The 21,350-nt window shown below is 45.2% G+C and overlaps 1 protein-coding gene across 6 annotated transcripts in view; it reads right to left on the bottom strand.

The window, feature by feature from the left end:
- TRIM44 (tripartite motif containing 44) overlaps positions 1 to 19,478 on the bottom strand; it is a 175,599-nt gene extending 156,121 nt beyond the window's left edge. For 4 of the 6 annotated variants that reach the window (XR_013263978.1, XR_013263980.1, XM_077462992.1 and 1 more), the window contains exons 1-3: positions 19,332 to 19,478; positions 18,692 to 19,252; positions 8,286 to 8,363 (exon numbers count right to left, since the gene is read on the bottom strand). Coding sequence is in view for 2 of the 6 variants with exons in the window: in XM_077462992.1 (XP_077319118.1) it covers positions 8,286 to 8,363; positions 18,692 to 19,090 (477 nt within the window). In the remaining 4 variants the exon portion in view is untranslated. Of the gene's footprint in view, positions 1 to 8,285; positions 8,364 to 18,691 lie in introns of all 6 variants that reach the window. The other 2 variants (XR_013263977.1, XR_013263976.1) reach the window with 2 other exon arrangements.
- Between the last annotated feature and the right edge of the window lie 1,872 nt (positions 19,479 to 21,350).

Raw genomic sequence — 21,350 nt, 5'->3', positions numbered from 1 at the left:
GGGCACTAGTCCTCCCACTGACACCAATGATGGGCACTAGTCCTCCCACATAAACCAATGATGGACACTAGTCCTCCCACTGACACCAATGATGGACACTATTCCTCCCACTGACACCAATGATGGGCGCTAGTCCTCCCACTGACACCAATGATGGGCGCTAGTCCTCCCACTGACACCAATGATGGGCGCTAGTCCTCCCACTGACACCAATGATGGGCGCTAGTCCTCCCACTGACACCAATGATGGGCACTAGTCCTCCCACATAAACCAATGATGGACACTAGTCCTCCCACTGACACCAATGATGGACACTATTCCTCCCACTGACACCAATGATGGGCGCTAGTCCTCCCACTGACACCAATGATGGGCGCTAGTCCTCCCACTGACACCAATGATGGGCGCTAGTCCTCCCACTGACACCAATGATGGGCACTAGTCCTCCCACTGACACCAATGATGGGCACTAGTCTTCCCACTGACACCAATGATGGGCACTAGTCCTCCCACTGACACCAATGATGGACACTAGTCCTCCCACATAAACCAATGATGGACACTAGTCCTCCCACTGACACCAATGATGGGCGCTAGTCCTCCCACTGACACCAATGATGGGCGCTAGTCCTCCCACTGACACCAATGATGGGCGCTAGTCCTCCCACTGACACCAATGATGGGCGCTAGTCCTCCCACTGACACCAATGATGGGCGCTAGTCCTCCCACTGACACCAATGATGGGCACTAGTCCTCCCACTGACACCAATGATGTGCAGTAGTCCTCCCACTGACACCAATGATGGGCACTAGTCCTCCCACTGACACCAATGATGGGCACTATTCCTCCCACTGACACCACCGATGGGCACTATTCCTACCGCTGATACCAATGATGGGCACTATTCCTACCGCTGATACCAATGATGGGCACTATTCCTACTGCTGATACCAATGATGGGCACTAGTCCCCCCACTGACACCAATGATGGGGCACTATTCCACAGTGTTACCAATTGTTTTCTTGATGACTATTATCCCAGCTGCCTTGAGATCATTGACGAGATTCTCCCGTGTAGTTCTGGGCCGATTCCTCACCGTTCTCATGATCACTAAAACTCCACGAGTTGAGTTCTTGCATTGAGCCCCAGACTGAGGGAGATTGACAGATATTTTGTGTTTCTTCCAAACAGTTGCACCAACTGTTGTCACCCTCTCTCCAAGCTGTTTGGCAATGGTCTTGTAACCCATTCCAGCCTTGTGTAGATCTACAATCTTGTCTCTGACATCCTGGGACAGCTCTTTGCTCTTGGCCATGGTGGAGAGATTGTAATCTGATTGATTGATTGCTTCTGTGGACAGGTGTCTTTTATACCAGGTAACAAGATGAGATTAGGAGCACTCCTTTTAAGGGAGTGCTCCTAATCTCAGCTCATTACCTGTATAGAAGACACCCGGGAGCCAGAAATCTTGCAGACTGATAGGGGATCAAATACTTATTTCACTCATTAAACTGCAAATAAATTTATAACTTTTTTTGAAATGTGTTTTTCTGGATATTTTTGTTATTCTGTCTCTCACTGTTAAAATAAACCGACCAATAAAATGATAGACCGATCATTTCTTTGTCAGTGGGAAAACCTACAAATCCAATATGGGATAAAATACTTTTTTTTTTACCCCCTGACTGTGGGTCTGGAGCTTTTTTAATTTTCCTCTTAACAAATCTGCAGTTGAATTAGGATAATCTTGAAGCACCTAATCCATGGAGCTCCTATTGGTCGCAGGGCAAAGCGGCAGAAACATCAGTGAGCAGATTAGTCGGACATGAATAGGAAAGATCAATTAGGGATCTGGATGAACATCAATTCTCGGGAACCCTATCCCGCAGGCGTATTATCAAGTAATGGAGGATCACGCTGGGCTCTACTCAGGCCAGGAACAGGAGAGAACGAATAGGAATGATCATTAGCGGAATGCAGGGGAGGGGAATGTCAGTACAATGGGCATTGAACAGAGACCAGCACTGATGTGAAATATTCATGTGCCGTACGGCACAGCCAGCAGCACTCAATGTACGTCAGGAAAATGTGGGGGTGAGCCATTTAGCCATGCACAGCACATGCCAATTAATGGAGTGCCAAGCACAGCGTCCACCATTGAGCCAAGTTTATCAAGAGTCTCCAAGAAGGTGAAATTCAATTTTACCTGTGGTCCTAAATGAAAGAAAGAGAGCACAAAACAGCCACGAGCAAAGCAATGACTGTATAGATACACAAAATGAATATTAAAGCTGAATTTCAGGCAGATGGCAGCATAGATTTTTATATATATATATATATATATATATATATATATATATATATATATATATATATAAACGTGTGTAATAATAGATAGATGGATGGATGGATAGATAGAGATTATATATATATATATATATATATATATATATATATATATATATATATATATATATATATATATATATATATATATATATATATATATATATATATATATATATATATATATATATATATATATATATATATACATACATATATATATACATACACACACACACACACACACACACACAAAGTATTTTCCAAAAGTGAGTACACCCCCTTTTATTCTATCTTTTCTTTTCATGTGACAACACTGAAGAAATGTCACTTTTCTACAATGTAAAGTAGTGAGTGTACAGCTTGTATAACAGTGTAAATTTGCTGTCCCCTCAAAATAACTCGACACACAGCCATTAATGTCTAAACCGCTGGCAACAAAAGTGAGTACACCCCTAAGAGAAAAATGTCCATATTAGGCCTAATTAGTCATTTTCCCTCCCCGGTGTCATGCGACTAATTAGTGTTACAAGGTCTCAGGTGTGAATGGGGAGCAGGTGTGCTAAATTTGGTGTTATCACTCTCACTCTCTCATACTGGTCACTGGAAGTCCAACATGGCGCCTCCTGGCAAAAGGACTCTCTGAGGATCTGAAAAAAAAGAATTGTTGCTCTACATAAAGATGGCCTAGGCTATAAGAGGATTTCCAAGACCCTGAAACTGAGCTGCAGCATGGTGGCCAGGACCATACAGCGGTTTAACAGGACGGGTTCCACTCAGAACAGGCCTCACCATAGACGACCAAAGAGGTTGGTTGAGTGCACATGCTCAGCGTCATATCCAGAGGTGTCTTTGGGAAATAGACATATGAGTGCTACCAGCATTGCTGTAGAGGTTGAAGGGGTGGGGGTCAGCCTATCAGTGCTCAAACCATACGCCGCACACTGCATCAAATTGGTCTGCATGGCTGTCATCCCAGAAGGAAGCCTCCTTTAAAGATGCTGTACAAAAAAACCCGCAAACTGTTTGCTGAAGACAAGCAGACTAAGGACATTAATTACTGGAACCAAGTCCTGTGGTCTGATGAGACCAAGATAAACTTATTTGGTTCAGATGGTGTCAAGCTTGTGTGGCGGAAACCAGGTGAGGAGTACAAAGACAAGTGTGTCTTGCCTACAGTAAAGCATGGTGGTGGGAGTGTCATGGTCTGGGGCTGCATGAGTGCTGCCAGCACTGGGGAGCTACAGTTCATTGAGGGAACCATGAATGCCAACATGTACTGTGACATACTGAAGCAGAGCATGATCTCCTCCCTTCAGAGACTGGGCTGCAGGGCAATATTCCAACATGATAACAATCCCAAACACACCTCCAAGACGACCACTGCCTTGCTAAAGAAGCTGAGGGTAAAGGTGATGGACTGGCCAAGCATGTCTCCAGACCTAAACCCTACTGAGCATCTGTGGGGCATCCTCAAATAGAAGGTGGAGGAGCACAAGGTCTCTAACATCCACCAGCTCTGTGATGTCATCATGGAGGAGGGGAAGAGGACTCCAGTGCCAACCTGTGAAGCTCTGGTGAACTCCATGCCCAAGAGGGTTAAGGCAGTGCTGGAAAATAATGGTGGCCACACAAAATATTGACACTATGGGCCCAATTTGGACATTTTCACTTAGGGGTGTACTCACTTTTGTTGCCAGCGGTTTAGACATTAATGGCTGTGTGTTGAATTATTTTGAGGGGACAGCAAATTTACACTGTTATACAAGCTGTACACTCACTACTTTACATTGTAGCAAAGTGTCATTTCTTCAGTGTTGTCACATGAAAAGATAGAAGAAAATATTTACAAAAATGTGAGGGGTGTACTCACTTTTGTGAGATACTGTACTGTGTTGGTTAAGGTGGTGCTCCACCCAAAAGGCGGTGGCGGTGGGCGTGGTGATTGACAAAAGATCTACACCAGGGGATTTTTTTTTTCTATTTTAGATTTTTTTAATAAAAGGGAGTTGTCAAGAACTTGTGCTGTGTTTTTATTAACAGTTTTGGTGAATGAGTAGGGGTACTATGTACCCCATACTTATTCACATTGGGGAGGCTGGGATCTGGGGCCCCCCTTGTTAAAGGAGCTTCCAGATACTGATAAGCTCCCTGCCCGCAGACCCCTATAACCACTGGCCAGGGTTGTGGGGAAGAGTCCCTTGTCCCCATTATTATTATGCAGGATTTATATAGCACCAACAGTTCGCAGCACTTTACAACATATGGGCAGACAATACAGTTATCAATCTATTAAATCAATACAGGAGAGATCAGAGGGCCTAATATGGGGACAAGGTCCTTTGGGGAGGGGGCCAGGTATGGTTCAGGGGTGGGGGCTCGCTCATCCCCTCCCTTTCCTGGCCTGCCAGGTTGCATGTTCGGATGAGGGTCTAGTATGGAATTTGAGGGGGCAACCCCTTTTTATTCTAAAACAACCTGCTGACAGCTGAGGAGTCATCGGTTGTTAAGGACGCGGCGTCCGGCTTCCCAGCCTGCTCCTTAATAACCAGCAATTCTTCACACAGAATTGGAATCAATTGATCACTTTTTGACCGATCCGAATTTGAATCATTCCCAAAATTTGGAATTAGAAAACTGATAAACAAAATGAAACAAAACAAATTCCGAAACAAAATTAGAAGCCTAACGAATCTATCCGAAACGAAATAAGTCGTTCAGTTCTGCACATGTCTAGGGGTCGCCAAACTCTCTAAACCAATGGGGGGGGGGGGGGGGGGGTGAATTGGGGACAGTGGGAGTAGAAAATGCCCTGGCTTCAATGGGAGTAAACAATGCCCGATCTTTAGTACTGGCCTGATGGTGTGTCAGGGTGTCTTTAAATTTACACAGATGTTAATAACAAAAATGCTATTAATCTATCCCCTATTTTGCAGACGCTATAACTTTTGCGCACACCAATATACGCTCATTACATATCGGCCTAAACTGAGAAAAAAATTTGCTTTTTTTTTTTTTAAATGGGGATATTTATTATAGCAAAAAATACAAAATATTGTGTATTTTTTTCAAAATTGACGCTTTTTTTTGTTTATAGCGCAAAAAATAAAAACCTGCAATCAAATACCAACAAAAGAAAGCTCTGTTTGCGGTAAAAAAAGGACGCAAATTTTGCTTGGGTGCAACATCGCACAACCGCGCAATTGTCAGTTAAAGCGACGCAGCGCTGAATCGCAAAAAGTGCTCTGGTCAGGAAGAAGGTAAATTCTTCCGGGGCTGAATTGGTTAACAACCATGACAGTTACCGGTTGTTGTTGGCACTGGGCATTAAATAAAACAAGATTTCACTGCTAAAATACTACATCAGTTTTATGAATGGAGCCCTGTGTGGGGAAGCCAGTGGAGTGTTAAGAAGCCGGCGGCGCACCCTAGGTGACTGCCTAGTTTGCCTAGCAGTATCGCTGGCCCTGCCTGCATTGCATAGAAAAGCACAGAGACCCAAAATAAGATATGCAATGAAAATGGAAAATTATATTTAAAATTTGTATTAGCAGGAGGAAAGGCAAACTATAAAATCAGAAGAACTTCAGATTTAACTCTCCATATTTTAAAAGGAAGGTATACCCTAGTAAAATCAAGCTATATAATAATATTTTGGTAACTGTATATTTTTGTAAGAACAAAAAGAAAGTTATTCTATAAAGCTTTGCACTCTTACAGCAGCAGAAATGCAGATTCTATCCCTCTGTAAGGTTTGTATTAGGCACGTTGTTCCCCCAGGCGTTGGTACCCGCTATGGGCCCACAGAGGCCGCCGTCCTCACACTGCTCCCCACTGTTCTCACTTTGGCTGAGTCTGCAGAATTCTGCAAAGTGTCGCCGAGAATTATAGCCGCTCCTTAATTAGATTCTTAACTATAACAGTCACAGTAGGCAATGCATGTGAAGCCGTGCCAGGACCGGGGGCAAACAGGGACTACGGAGGGAAGTGGGGGAGGGAGTGGACTTTTACATATGAAGGAAAGAAAACTTTGCAGTTCAGCATTTTTTTTTTTTTTTTTATGTACAGTGGATATAAAAAAAAGTCTACACACCCCTGTTAAAATATCAGGCTTCTTTGATGTAAAAAAATGAGACAAAGATAAATCATTCCAGAACTTTTGACCTATAAACCGTACAACTCAGTTGAACAACAAACTGAAATCTTTTAGGTGGAGTGAAGTAAAAATAAAAAAAATTAAATAATATGGTTGCATAAGCGAGCACACTCTTAACCACATGCCGACCAGCGCACGACGATATACGTCGGCACAATGGCACGGCTGGGCAAATTGGCATACAGGTACTTCCCCTTTAAGAGACAGCATTGTGGAGCGTGCGCACCCCGCCGCCGCGTGCTCCCTGACCGTGACTGCAGGTCCTGCAGACTCGATGTCCGCCGATGACCCACGATCGTGTCACGGAATGGAAGAACCTGACATGTAAACAATGTAAACAAAGCCTATGTAAACAAAGCATTTCTGCCTAGTGACAAGAAAAGTGATAGTTTCTTTTTTTTCTATTCTATTATTTTTTATGCAATTCTTTCCTATTCCAATCTAACTAATTCTATTCAAAATTTGTATTCCGGAAGACAGTTATAGTCTAATTTATTCTATTCTCTCCTATTCTGTTTTAATTCATTCTATTCGAATCCCGGAAGACGTTTATATTCTAATTTATTCTATAGTTTCTTTCTCTTCTATTTTTTTTTCCCTATTCTGTTATTTTCTAGTCTCTTATTTGCCATTCTTTTATTTTCTATTCTATTCAACTTTTAATTTATTCTTTCAAATTTTGAGTAGAATAAATTCAAATTTGAATGCCAAGTCAAACTTTTTTGGGGGAATTTGAAAAATTTGTATCAAATTTGAAAATGCATAAAAATAAATAAAGAATTCCGAAAACAAAATTTAACTAAACTAAAATTATTTAAATAATGAATCCAATCCTTTTTTTTTTTTTCTCGTTGTTGGGTAGGGTGGGGGTGGCGGGTTTTATATAATGTATAGAAGGGTTAATATGACAACCTATATAAAATGGGAAAAGTGACTTAAGTTAGAAGAGTAAAGATAAAAAGAATATATATTTCAGTTTACTCTCTCTTTTTTTTTTTTTTCCATATCTCATTGTACAGTATTGTATGGTTTGTTTTAAATGTAAAAATGTTATAAAAATGTAATTATAAAATATAAATAAATAAGGAATGCAAACAAAAATGTTTTTGTTCTTCACATGTTTACAATTGTATATGCTGTATTTTTTTTTTCCATGAAAGTGGAGTTACCCTTTAAGGCTTGATTCACACCTATGCATTTTTAGTGCTTTTTGCAGATTTGCACTACAGAACGTGTTCCATGGAAAACCATGTTAAATGGGCTGTAGTGCAAATCTGCAAAATGCAAAAAGCACTAAAAATGCATAGGTGTGAATCAAGCCTAAGTCCCTGAAGTCTCTCTCGATACATTTTATTCCTTTAGACCTTTCCCTTTAATCACACAATTTATCATGTTCATCTACGGACATCTCCTTTAATTCAGCATTGGAAGTTCTCACCAGGATAAGAGAAACCCCTCTCGGGGGAATGTGGTTTACCATCTCTGGCCACCCCTTTTGAGAGGGGGGGTCTCTTTTGTTCCTGAATTAAAAATTCCCCGCTGATCCCATTAATAATACACAGGGTGGAGGCCAGGAAAGTGAAGAGCGGGCGAGGCTGCATCTTGAATGGTGTCCAGGCTATTTGAGTAAAGTGCTTCAGTTACAGTTTGCCAGACAACCTCCAGCAGCCCATAAAACATGCAGGGCGGGCAGCAGCTGGCTCTACGGAGAGGCAGTAAAGAGTGGCAGCAGAGACAAGAGGGGGGCGCACAGGGCGTGGGAACAACACACAAACTTACGTTGGGGTTGAGGAGCTTCTCCTTCAGCTTCTCCACCATGTCCCCCATGGCCAGCTTCAGGTCAACAGGCTTTCTTTTCTATAGGAAGGAAGGCAAAAGGTCACTAGAGCAGAGGATATTTAGGGTGGATGCAAACAGCAAGGCTAAAATCAAAAAGACAATGACCCCCTATTTTTAGGTTAGGTTTAAACTCTTCTGGTTGGGTAAAAACTGTTTATCGAAATAAATGGTCCGGCAACACACTAAAACATCCAAAAAGTGGAAATGTACCATTTTTGGCAATGCAGCACAGCACAACGCGTAGGGAGCAAATAGGATTATTGTACTTACCATAAAATTAATTAAAGTGGTTGTATACTCTTTTTTTTTTTAACTTTTACCTACAGGAAAGCCTATAATAAGGCTTACCTGTAGGTAAAAAAAATATCTCCTAAACCTTTACGGTTTAGGAGATATTCCCCTCGGTATGCGCCGCTGACTGCAGCGGCGCATGCGCACGAGGGGATTCTCGGCCTGAAAATCCAGCAGTGTCCGGCCGGCCGGAATGAAATCTCCCGCGCGCATGCGCGGGAGTGACGATATCGCGGCTCCGGCCACTCACAGCGCCGGAGCCGCGATACCCGGAAGAAACGTGGATCGTGCCAGATGTCGGGGCCTCGTTCTAAGGTAAGTATTTCATAATAAGCTAGTATGCGGTGCATACTAGCTCATTATGCCTTTTGCTTTGCAGGTGTTAAACAAAAAAAAAAAAAATAGCGGGTTTACTACCGCTTTAACCACTTAAGGACCAGGCCTCTTTTTTAGATTTGGTGTTTACATGTTTATTTTGCTAGAAAATTACTTAGAACCCCCAAACATTATATTTTGGTTTTTTTCTAAGCACCCTAGAGAATAAAATGGCGGTCATTGTGTTTTTTTTTTTCTTATTTATTTTACTTGATTTTATTTATTTTTACACTTTAAAAAAAAAAAAACTAAAAATAAATGGATCACTTTTATTCCTATTACAAGGAATGTAAACAATCCTTGTAATAGAAAAAAAGCATGACAGGACCTCTTAGGCCTCTTTCACATGGGGCGGATCAGTAATGATCCGCCCCGTGATGATCCGCTCGCTCAGCGGGGATCGCTCCGTTGTCCCCGCTGAGCCGGCGGCGGACAGGGCGGTCTCCGCACACTGAGCAGGGACCGCCCTGTCAGCTCTCCGCTCTCCTCCATGGTGATCGGATGAGCACGGACCGTCTGCCCGTGTTCATCTGATCAGCTCTGCAGACGGACAGAAAAATAGGATTTTCCTCCGTCTGCAGAATCGGACAGTTGCGGAGGCGGACAATAGCGGGTGTCTGCGGATGTTCATCCGCAGACACCCGCTATCCCATAGGGATGAATGGATGTCCGTATTTCATCCGCAAACGGATGGATGAAATACGGACATAATGTCCGCATGTGTGAAAGGGGCCTTAAATGTGAGATCTGGGGGTCAAAAAGACTTCAGATCTCATATTTACACTAAAATGCAATACAAAAAAAAAAAAGAAGAAAATCCGCCGCAGAGACCACTCTTATCTGTAAGCGGACCACCGAAGAAGAGGATACCGGGGTTATGCTAGCTAGCTGCTGCCATAACAATGATATTCCTCTTCAAATTTAGGACGTATATCGGTGTGTGGCGGTCCGGAAGTGGTTAAATGTTTTTTTTGTAAATGCGAGTACAGCCCCTTTCACACTTGGGCAGGAGCGGCGTCGGCGGTAAAATGGTGCCATTTTTAACGGCGGTATTCGCCCAGCGGCCGTAAAAGGGTTAAACCCACCGCAAAGCGCTGCTGTAGCAGCTCTTTGCCTGTGTTATAGCCGCGCTGCCCCATTGATTTGTATACACCGCTCCTTCACCGCTCCAAAGATGCTACTAGTAGGACTTTTTTTACCGTCCTGCCAGCGGACCGCTCCTCTGGACTTTCACATTGGAGAGACAGCAGCGGCTGTTTCAGTCGATTTGCAGGCGCAGTTTTTAGCGCAATAGCGCCTGCAAAACGACCCAGTGTGAAAGGGGTCTACCTGAATTTGACTTGATTTCAACCCCTTGTAGTTTTTTTACAGCAGAGATCAGGCAGTAGAAATGGGCTCAGGCTTGTTCAGCATCCTAGTCCCAACCCACCTTCCCGATCCCCCCAAGAAGCCGACACTGCACACCGCTAATCGCAGGCAGTGGGACATTTCCTAATCTGTCCAGCTGTGGAGAGGGAAATGTCCCACTGCCTGCGATTAGCGACGTGCAGTGTCGGCTTCCTGGCGGGATCAGTCAGGAGGGTTGGGACTAGGATGCTGAACACGCCCGAGCTCATCTCTAGCAGGCAGCACAAGGAGTCTGTCATTTGTGATGCAGTGCAAGGAGCATGCTGATAGGAGGTGAGAGCAGAGGGACAGAGAGATGAGCTCATCATTCTGCTGCTTCTCCTTTCACAGGCTGGGAGTTGGACAAGACCTGTAAGGCTAGGTGCACACCGGAGGGGGAAGGCTGGCCATAGATGGTTCAGATATCAACAGATTTCTGCAAGCACCACCCAGCTTGAGAAAAGTCGATGACATAATTAACTGAGCGGAGGTGGAAAATGATCAGCATCCTACCATTGTTCAACAGCTCTATGAATACAGTAACTGGCAGTGGAGATCCCTCCATGCTTTTACCAAATTGAGCCGTGTATGGTGGCCTTAAATCTCTTTACTACTGAGAGATTTACCGGCTTGACCGTAATCCTATTAGCATTGATTTCAGTATGCTGCACTTGATGCGACTGCCAACAAGCAGGTAAATCTCTCAGGATCAGAGATTGAATTGCCTGTGTAGCCCTAGCCTAAGGCAGGCCATAGACGGTGCAAATTTATTTCCTACAATCACAGGTTGTAGGAAAGAAATTTGCACAATTCCTCCTTCAACACAGACAGTGCTGACAAGGAAATCCCTGCTGCCTAGCAATTGTCTTCTCCTGGCGGGGGGGGAGCCAGTGATTATCGCTAGAGGCTATAGCAGCAGCTTGAGTTAATCGCAAGCAAAACTGGTAGGCTGGTTGTACCCAAGTTGATCGATCATCTTGGTACTTTCAGCCTTCCCATTAATGCTTCGAATCTCGGCCAGTTCCTGCTGAACTGACTGAGATTCAAACCATCTGTGTGTTACTGCTATAGAGAAAACTCAGGTCATCTGCTCTGCCGAACAGGGCAGTGCTGTGTGGCAGAGCTATGTAAAGCTCGGGACTGGATGGAAGTAACTATAAGGCTACTTGCACACTGGGGCGGGCGCTGGCGGTAAGGTGGCGCTATATGTAGCGCCGCTTTACCATCATTTTAGCGGTGCTATCCGGCTGCTAGCGGAGCGGTTTTAACCCCCACTAGCGGCCGAAAATGGGTTAAAACCGCCCACAAAGCGCCACTGCAGTTTGCCGCGCTCTGCCCCATTGTTTTCAATGGGAAGGGGCGCTTTAGGAGCCGTGAATACACCGCTCCTATAGCGCTGCAAAGATGCGGCTTGAAGGATTTTTTTGACCGTCCTGCAAGTGCACCGCTCCAGTGTGGAAGCCCTCGGGGGTTTCCCATTGGAGTGAATTGAGCGGCTCTTTTTTGGAGAGCTTTGCAGGCGCTATTTCTAGCGCTATATCGCCTGCAAAGCACCTCGGTGTGAAAGTAGCCTAAATCTGTTGGCAGGTAAAACAGCTCCATTATATGTATTTATGTATTTTATTTGTGCAATTGACTGCCTGCCTGGGAGTTCAGCTTTAAAACAACACATATAGATATACAGTGGGGAAAATAATTATTTGATCCCCTGCATATTTTGTACGTTTGCCCACTTACAAAGAAATGAAGGGTCTATCATTTGATCATAGGTGTATTTTAAATGATAGAGACAGAATATAACTCAAACATCCAGGAAAAACACAATACAAATGTTATAAATTGAGTTGCAGTTCAGTGAGTAAAATAAGTATTTGATCTACCAACCAACAATAATTCCGGCTCCCACAGACTGGCTACAGTAGGTGCTCATGTGGTACACAGATTAGTCCTGTTAATGTAAGGAGGTGTTCCTAATGACAACTCGTTATGTGTATAAAAGACACCTGTCAACAATCGTTTTCTTCCATTCAAACCCACCATCATGGGCAAGACCAAAGAGCTGTCAAAGGACATCATGGACAAGATTGTAGACCTGCACAAGGCTGGAATGGGCTACAAGACCATCAGTAAGACGTTTGGTGAGAAGGAGGAGAGAAGTGTTGGAGTGATTATTTGCAAATGGAAGAAATACAAAATAGCCATAAATCACCCTCAGTCTGGAGCTCCATGCAAGATTTTGTGAGGATGATCATGAGAAAAGGGGTTTTGGTAGATTATAAGCTTAACCACTTGCTGCCCGCCATATAGCAAAATGACGGTGGCAAAGTGGTTTTAATATCCTGACCGGACGTCATATGACGTGATCAGGATATTAAGCCGCTGCGCGCACCCGGGTGCGCGCATCGCGGCGATCGTTGTTGCGCAACTACGATCTCAGTAAAGAGTCTCTGACGGAGACTCTTTACCATGTGATCAGTGGTGTCCAATCACAGCTGATCTCAGTGTAAATAGGAAGAGCCGGTGATCGGCTTTTCCTCACTCGCGTCTGTCAGACGCGAGTAGAGGAGAGCCGATCGGCTGCTCTTTTGACGGGGGGAGGTCTGTGCTGATCGATTATCAGCACAGCCCCCCCGAGGATGTCCTCACTGGACCACAAGGGACGCCACCAGACCACCAGGGATGCCCAGCACCAGGTATGCCCCCCTAGACCACCAGGGATGCCAGTCAGTGCCCACAATGGATGACAATCAGTGCCCACAATGGGCATAACTGATTGCCATGCATTATTGTTTGGCACTGATTGGCATCCATCCCTATACAATACAATGCCCATCCGTGCCGCCTATCAGTGCCCATCCGTGCCGCCTATCAGTGCCCATCCGTGCCGCCTATCAGTGCCTATCCGTGCCACCTATCAGTGCCCATCCGTGCCCATCCATGCCGCCTATCAGTGCCCATCCATGCCGCCTATCAGTGCCCATCCATGCTGCCTATCAGTGCCCATCCATGCCGCCCATCCATGCCAATCCGTGCCACCTATCCATGACAATCCGTGCCACCTATCAGTGCCTATTTGTGCCACCTATCAGTGTCTGTGTCGCATATCAGTGCCCTCTATCAGTGCCATTTCATTGATGCCACATCATTGGTGCCTATCAGTGCCAGTCACTGTTGCCCTGTCAGTGCCCATCAGTGAAGGAGAAAAACGTACTTATTTACAAAGTTTTGTAACTGAAACAAAAAAATTTTTTTTTCAAAATGTTCGGCCTTTTTTTATTTGTTTAGCAGAAAATAAAAATCCCAGAGGTGATCAAATACCACCAAAAGAAAGCTCTATTTGTGGGAACAAAATGATAAAAATTTAGCTTGGGTACAGTGTGGCATGACCGCGCAATTGTCATTCAAAGTGCGACAGCACTGAAAGCTCAAAATTCGCCTGGGCAGTAAGGTGTTTAAGTGCCCGGTATTGAAGTGGTTAATAATAGTATTCAATGCCAAGCTGCAGTTTCCAAAGCAAATTAGGAGAGGTATGGACTCCAGAGAGAGAGATATCATTTTGCCCCTGTTCAAATCATTAGTAAGACCTCATCTGGAATATGCAGTTCAGTTTTGGGCTCCAGTTCTTAAAGCGGAGTTCCACCCAAAAATGGAACTTCCGCTTTAAGGGAAGGTGACCCGCTGACATGCCACACTTGGCACGTCATTTTTTTTTGTGGGGGGGGGGGGGGGGAAGCAGATACCCTCTTTTTAGAGGGTTCCAGCTCCCACTTCCTCCTGGTGCACCGCGGCACCGGAAGGGAGATCTCCCCCCTCCCTCTCGGAAATCATCTGGCACATGTCACAGCCAGGCGCCCACAGTGACAATGCCGGCACCACAGAGAGGAGGAGGAGACGAGGGGGGCTTTGTTCCCCCGCATCGCTGGACCCTGGGACAGGAAAGTGTTTGATTAATAAAAGTCAGCAGCTGCAGTATTTGTAGCTACTGACTTTAAATTATTTTTATTTATTTCTTTTTTTAAGTGGAACTCTGCTTTAAAAAGGATATCAGGAAACTGGAGAAAGTGCAGAGAAGGGCAACCAAACTGATAAGAGGTATGGAGGAGCTCAGCTATGGGGAAAGATTAGAGAAAATGAATTTATCCTCTCGAGAAAAAAGGAGCTTAAAGTGGTGTTCCACACACCAAAAAAAAAAAAAAAAATGCGTAAAATTCCTAAAAAAAAAAAAAAATATATAAAAAAAAGAACATTTGGGAAAAAAAAAATTGAACTCCCCTCTAAATGCCCATGCACCTGACGTCACTTCCCCTTGGCGCAGGAAAGGCTCAGCTCCGCCCCCTCCCTCCTGTTAGTTATCTGGGACACGTGACCGGTCCCAGGTGACTGCGCGGCCAATCACGGTGCACAGCGTCGCTCGCGCATGCACAGTGGGTGCCTGGCTGTTAAGCTACAGCCGGGTTCCCACAGTTGCAATGCCAGCGCCGCCAAGAGGAGGGGGCACGACCGGGGCTTCGTCCCCCCCCGCATCGCTGGACTCTGGGACAGGCAAGTGTCTGATTAAAAGTCAGCAGCTGCAGTATTTGTAGCTGCTGACTTTTAATTTTTTTTTTCTTAAGGAAAACTCCTTTTTAAGGGGGGATATGATCAACAAGTATAAATATATAAGGGGTCCATATAGTGAACTTGGTGTTGAGTTATTTACTTTAAGGTCATCACAGAGGACAAGGGTTTCTCCACCAAGTACTAAGTCATGTTTTGCTTGGGGATCAAATACTTACAAGTAAATTAGTTACTGAACTGCAACTCAATGTATAACATTTGTATTGTGTTTTTTTTTTCTGGATTTTTGGTTGGAATTCTGTCTCTAGCATTTAAAATACATCTATGATAAAAATTATAGATCTTTCATTTCTTTGTACACACACAATTGTCAAACGTATTGGGACGCCTGCCTTTACACTCACATTAACTTTAATGGCATCCCAATCTTAGTCCGTAGGTATCAATATTGAGTTGGCCCCCCCTTTGCAGATATAACAGCTTCAACTATTCTGGGAAGGCCGTCCACAAGGTTTAAGAGTGTGTTTATGGGAATGTTTGACCATTCTTCCAGAAGGGCATTTGTGAGGTCAGGCACTGATGTGGATGAGAAGTCTCTTCCACAGCAGCTTGCAGTCTCCACTCCAATTCATCCCAAAAAATGTTCTATCGGGTTGAGGTCAGGACTCTGTGCAGGCCAGTCAAGTTCCCCCACCCCAAACTCACTCATCCATGTCTTTATGGACCTTGCTTTGTGCACTGGTCCAAATCATTTGGTGGAGGGGAGATTATGGTGCGGGGTTATCTTTTAGGAGTTGGGCTTGGCCCCTTAATTCCACTAAAAGGGAACTCTTAAGGCGTCAGCATACCAAGACATTTTGGACAATTTGATGCTCCCAACTTTGTGGGAACAGTTTGGGGATGGCCCCTTCCTGTTCTAACATGACTGCACACCAGTGCACAAAGCAAGGTTCATAAAGACATGCGAGTTTGTGTATATAGATATTTCACAGACTAGCACTGCATATTCTTAGCACTATTGTTTGAAATTATATGATTAAAGTATATCTAAAGCCAAAACTTTTGGATAGACTAGGAAATGGTGAATCCTTTTTATTTTCATTTTTTTAAATTTATTTTTTAATCCCCCCCAGTGGGGACACAGACAGCACACTCCATCCAAAACGAACAAAAAAAGTGTGAGCTTTGGATATACTGTACATTAAAGCTGACCTCCAACTTTTGTTACACTTTACATCATTCGTTTGAGCCAAGCTGTTCCTCACTAACATTGAGGCTGCTGGATGTGTGCTATAAACTTTATATAGCTGAGGCAACATACAGCATACCGCACTGTGTTCCGGGTTCGAGACTTCCTGTCTCATACCCCGAACACAGAAGAGTCTATCCAATCGGTGTATGTGCATGTGCCGGTGACGTCGGCACATGCAAATACAAAGATATCTTCTAAACCGTGCAGGTTTAGGAGATTTCCAGTGTAGCTGCAGGGAAGCCTAATTATAGGCTTGCCTTTAGTATAAAGTGGTTGTAAAGGTTTACAACCACTTTAATGAACACCAACATGTAGCGTTGGGCGTCCTTCATAAAGGCCAAGGCAGGAGCTCAACAGCAAGGCTTCTCCTATCAGAGCTCCTAAAACCAAAATAATATTTTTGCTTGGACTAATGCTACATTCTTACCTTCTCTAGAGAAAGCAACTAAAGCAGCCGTTTTCAACTAGGATTTCATAGAACTCTAGGGTTCAGCAAGAGGTAGCTAGGGGGTCCTTTGACCACCAACGCGAGGGACATTCCTCCCGCTGATCACCAACGCGAGGGACATTCCTCCCGCTGATCACCAACGCGAGGGACATTCCTCCCGCTGATCACCAACGCGAGGGACATTCCTCCCGCTGATCACCAACGCGAGGGACATTCCTCCCGCTGATCACCAACGCGAGGGACATTCCTCCCGCTGATCACCAACGCGAGGGACATTCCTCCCGCTGATCACCAACGCGAGGGACATTCCTCCCGCTGATCACCAACGCGAGGGACATTCCTCCCGCTGATCACCAACGCGAGGGACATTCCTCCCGCTGATCACCAACGCGAGGGACATTCCTCCCGCTGATCACCAACGCGAGGGACATTCTTCCCGCTGATCACCAACGTGAGGATGGCATTCTGACCACCACTGTAAAAGGGTATTCTACCCACTGTTTACCAATACAAGGGCCATTCTTCATAATGGCCAACACTATAAGAAGGGCATTCTTCCCGCTCAGCACCAAGGTGAGGAACGTTCTTCCCGCTCATCACCAAGGTGAGGAACGTTCTTCCCGCTCATCACCAGCGTGAGGAGCGTTCTTCCCGCTCATCACCAGCGTGAGGAACGTTCTTCTTGCTCATCACCAGCGTGAGGAACGTTCTTCCCGCTCATCACCAGCGTGAGGAACGTTCTTCCCGCTCATCACCAGCGTGAGGAACGTTCTTCCCGCTCATCACCAGCGTGAGGAACGTTCTTCCCGCTCATCACCAGCGTGAGGAACGTTCTTCCCGCTCATCACCAGCGTGAGGAACGTTCTTCCCGCTCATCACCAGCGTGAGGAACGTTCTTCCCGCTCATCACCAGCGTGAGGAACGTTCTTCCCGCTCATCACCAGCGTGAGGAACGTTCTTCCCGCTCATCACCAGCGTGAGGAACGTTCTTCCCGCTCATCACCAAAGTGAGGAACGTTCTTCCCGCTCATCACCAAAGTGAGGAACGTTCTTCCCGCTCATCACCAAAGTGAGGGACATTCCTCCAATTGATCACCAACGTAAGGGACATTCTTCCCACTGACCTCCAATGTAAGGAGCATTCTTCCCACCATTACTGTAATGGAGGCATTCTTCCTACTGGCCACCAGTGTAAGAAGGGATTCTTCCCACTCACCATTACTGTAAAGGGGAATTCTTCCTACTGACCTCTGATGAAATAATTTTAGCAGGGGTTTTCTAAAGCCCAAAGACTCTGGGGGGGGAAGGGGTTAAGAAAGGCTGATCTAAATATTTACCAAGCAACAAAAGGCAACAGTTGACCAGTATGTATTGTTACAACCCCTAGAACTCAACATTTACTGGCCCAAGTTTGCCCATAGTCTAGCTTTCCTCAGTGATGACATCTGCCCATCCTTGCTTGCATCACCAGGTCAAAAGAACCTGCTGCATTCTTCTCCCCAGCATGTTGTATTAGTACACACTTGGAAAGGAACCAGTCAGTGTTTGGTCACACAGGGATTTTTTAAACTGTCCAAATACACCTGCATGTGAAAATTGACCACCTAGAAATGCCCATGTTTATTGTGAATTGCCCCCTTGCCAACACTGCAAACTATAGCCAACTCTCCTGCATCTCTTGCAAATTCTGTTACACCTTTAAAGAGCACCTGTCATGGGACAATATGCTGCCATTGCTAACTTCACTTTTTGAAAATGCTAGTTGCCTGGCTGTCATGTCACTGGCCTTAATGCTTTTGGAGTTTTTCTTTTCCTGACGCTGGTTTATATCAAGCTTGTTCCAGGCCTGTGGCTCAAAGCATGATGGAGCCTAAAGGCCAAAAAAAAATAGCATTCCCGGAAGACTTCCTAGGTGTATTGTGATTGGTTGCTATGGGTGACACCATTATCGCTCTTTGCCCTCTTACTTAAAGACCTGACTGCTATGTGTTCTATTACAGTGTGGTGGCCCCCTAATGTTCTCACTCAGCCACGTACCTTCATTTCCTGATAGGCCTCATTGAGCGTGATCAGCTGGTGTTGGCGGTGGTCCCCAGCCACGGCGCACAAGACGCAGATGATCTTGGAGTCCTCTTTGCAGTACAGACTCAGCTCCTGCTTGTGCAAGGGACAGTTCTTCCTGTCCGACGTCTGCTTCTTCTGCTTGTCCTCCGTCTCCGGCTCACCAACCGGGGTAGTTTTTTCTGCAGCAAAGATCTCTGCGATATCCGTGAGCCTGTGGCCGGCGTATTGCGTTCTGTGCTCCTCGGCATGGGTGTCACAGTAGGAAAACGCGCACTGTTCGCAAACGACCAGGGCGTCCTTGGCCTCATCGGGTTCGCAGGCATCACACTTGCCATCGTAGGGTAGCTGAGCTTCCTCTCCTGCTCCGGCCATGGAAAACTTTTCCTGCTGCCCCGAACAGATGCAGATTGGATGCAGTTGGCTGCAGAAAGCTGTCAAGTTTATCAGAGGTTCAACACTTTAGCAGCGATTCCCCTTGGCCTACTTTTGCCGCTGTACCTGTAGTTTGTTGCTTCCTCTTTGCAGATTCTCTTCCTGCAATATGAGATGTGTAAGGGATCAGCAATCGCACGCATGCACGCCCTTTGTGCTACACCCTTTGTATAAGCCTCACCTTACTTGTTCTGCTACTGCTGTCTGGGCTGCACAGCTGATCCCTCTCCCAGCCTGCTGTGTCTGAACAATGGGGATTTGCCAGGCTCCGGCCTCCTCATCACTTGCCTTGTTCAGCCCTTCCTGGATCTGCTTTCGCTTTTGCATGCTGCAGTGTTTTGCTTCCTGAGTCAAGAGAACAGGAAAGGCGAGCCTTTGCACCAATGCTGAAGCTCGTCTGCTGCTGCAGAAATTGTGGCTGACCGAATGATGGGATCCCATAGCAAAATTTTGATTGGCCAACTCTCTTTGTGGCAGCTTATTGTGTCAACTGTGACCATACACGTCATTGATCTTACCATAAAGTATGTTTAAAATCAAGAATGGGCGGCAGGAGAGCTGTCAGCATAGTCAGTGCATGGCTACGGATAAAAGTTCTAGTTGTAGTAGCAATAATAATAATCATAATAATAATCATAATAATAACAACAATAATATTAATGATGATAATAATAACTGTCAGCATAGTCAGTGCGCTGCTAGGGACTGGGGCTGCAGATAAAAAATGTACAGGCAGTCCCTGAGTTATGAACAGGTTAGGGACTGCCTGTTTGTTCTGAAGTCGGATTTATTTGTAATCCGGACGTGCATGCACAGAACGGCGTTTCCGATGTTTTCTGCTGTTGTCTGACATTGTTTTCCACTGTTTTCCTATGTTTTCCACTGTTTTCCGTCATCGTTTTCCACTGTTTTCCGATGTTTTCCGACATTGTTTTCCGCTGTTTTCCTATGTTTTCCACTGTTTTCCGACATCGTTTTCTGATGTTTTCCGCTGTTTTCCTATGTTTTCCACTGTTTTCCGACATTGTTTTCCGCTGTTTTCCTATGTTTTCCACTGTTTTCCGACATAGTTTTCTGATGTTTTCCACTGTTTTCCGACATCGTTTTCCGATGTTTTCCGCTGGTTTCCACTGTTTTCCGACATCGTTTTCCACTGTTTTCCTATGTTTTCCACTGTTCTCCGACGTCGTTTTCCGATGTGCCCACCGGCGCTGCCTGCCGTTCGTAAGTAGGAGTCATTTGCAAGTCGGATGATCGTAACTCGCCTGTAGTTGTAGTCGCAATAATAATAACCATAATAATAACAACAATAATAACAATAATAACCATTAACCGCTTCCCGCCCGCCCTATAGCCTCATCCGGGAGGCCGTCCCTGGACGTCCTCGTGTTTACTTCCGCAATGCGCGCCGCCACGGGCACGCATCGGGGAAGTTTTGTGTTTGCCGTGTCCCCCGGAGCCAATCACAGCAGCCGTTTATAGCGCGATCGGCCTATCCAATGAGAGATGATCTCATATGTAAACATATGAGATCATCTCTCAGTGCCGCTCTCCCTCCTCACACAGACAGCGTGTGAGAGGGGAGAGATGAACGGCTGCAGCGGCCGTAAGTGAAAAAAAAAAAAGTTTAAAAAAGTGCCATCCTCCCCAGTGCCATCCTCCCCAGTGCTACCTGCCCCCAGTGCCACCTGTTAGTGCTATCTGTCCCCAGTGCCACCTGTTGTCAGTGCCATTTGTCCCCAGTGCCATCTGTCATCAGTGCCACGTATAAGTGCCATCTGTCATCAGTGCCACGTGTCATCAGTGCCACATAGTGCCATCTGTCATCAGTGCCACATATTAGTGCCATCTGTCATCAGTGCCACATATTAGTGCCATCTGTCATCAGTGCCATGTATCAGTGCCATTTGTCATCAGTGAAAATAAAATTAGGGGGAAAACACTGCGCTAAAATTAAACATGTATAACAAAATGGCCTCAACAGCCGGGAAATAGCAGCTAACACCAAAAACAAACAAAGTTCAGCATGCAAATGAAAAAAATTTGTGTAGCGCTTGAATAATAATAAGTGTAATTAACATGGATTACGAAATAATCAAATATCAAAGATCATATAGTGGATAATATAAGAAAAAAGTCCATAAGGTGAGAACCAATTTCACAATAAAGCTGGTATGAAGATGGCTGGACCGTCATAGGC

This window comes from Lithobates pipiens, unplaced genomic scaffold, assembly GCF_037356315.1.
Source record: "Lithobates pipiens isolate NorthernLeopardFrog02 unplaced genomic scaffold, aLitPip1_a1.2 Scaffold_10, whole genome shotgun sequence".
Taxonomy (NCBI): domain Eukaryota; kingdom Metazoa; phylum Chordata; class Amphibia; order Anura; family Ranidae; genus Lithobates; species Lithobates pipiens.
Note: the sequence above shows the minus strand (reverse complement) of the source record. Positions and strands in the feature narration are given on the sequence as shown.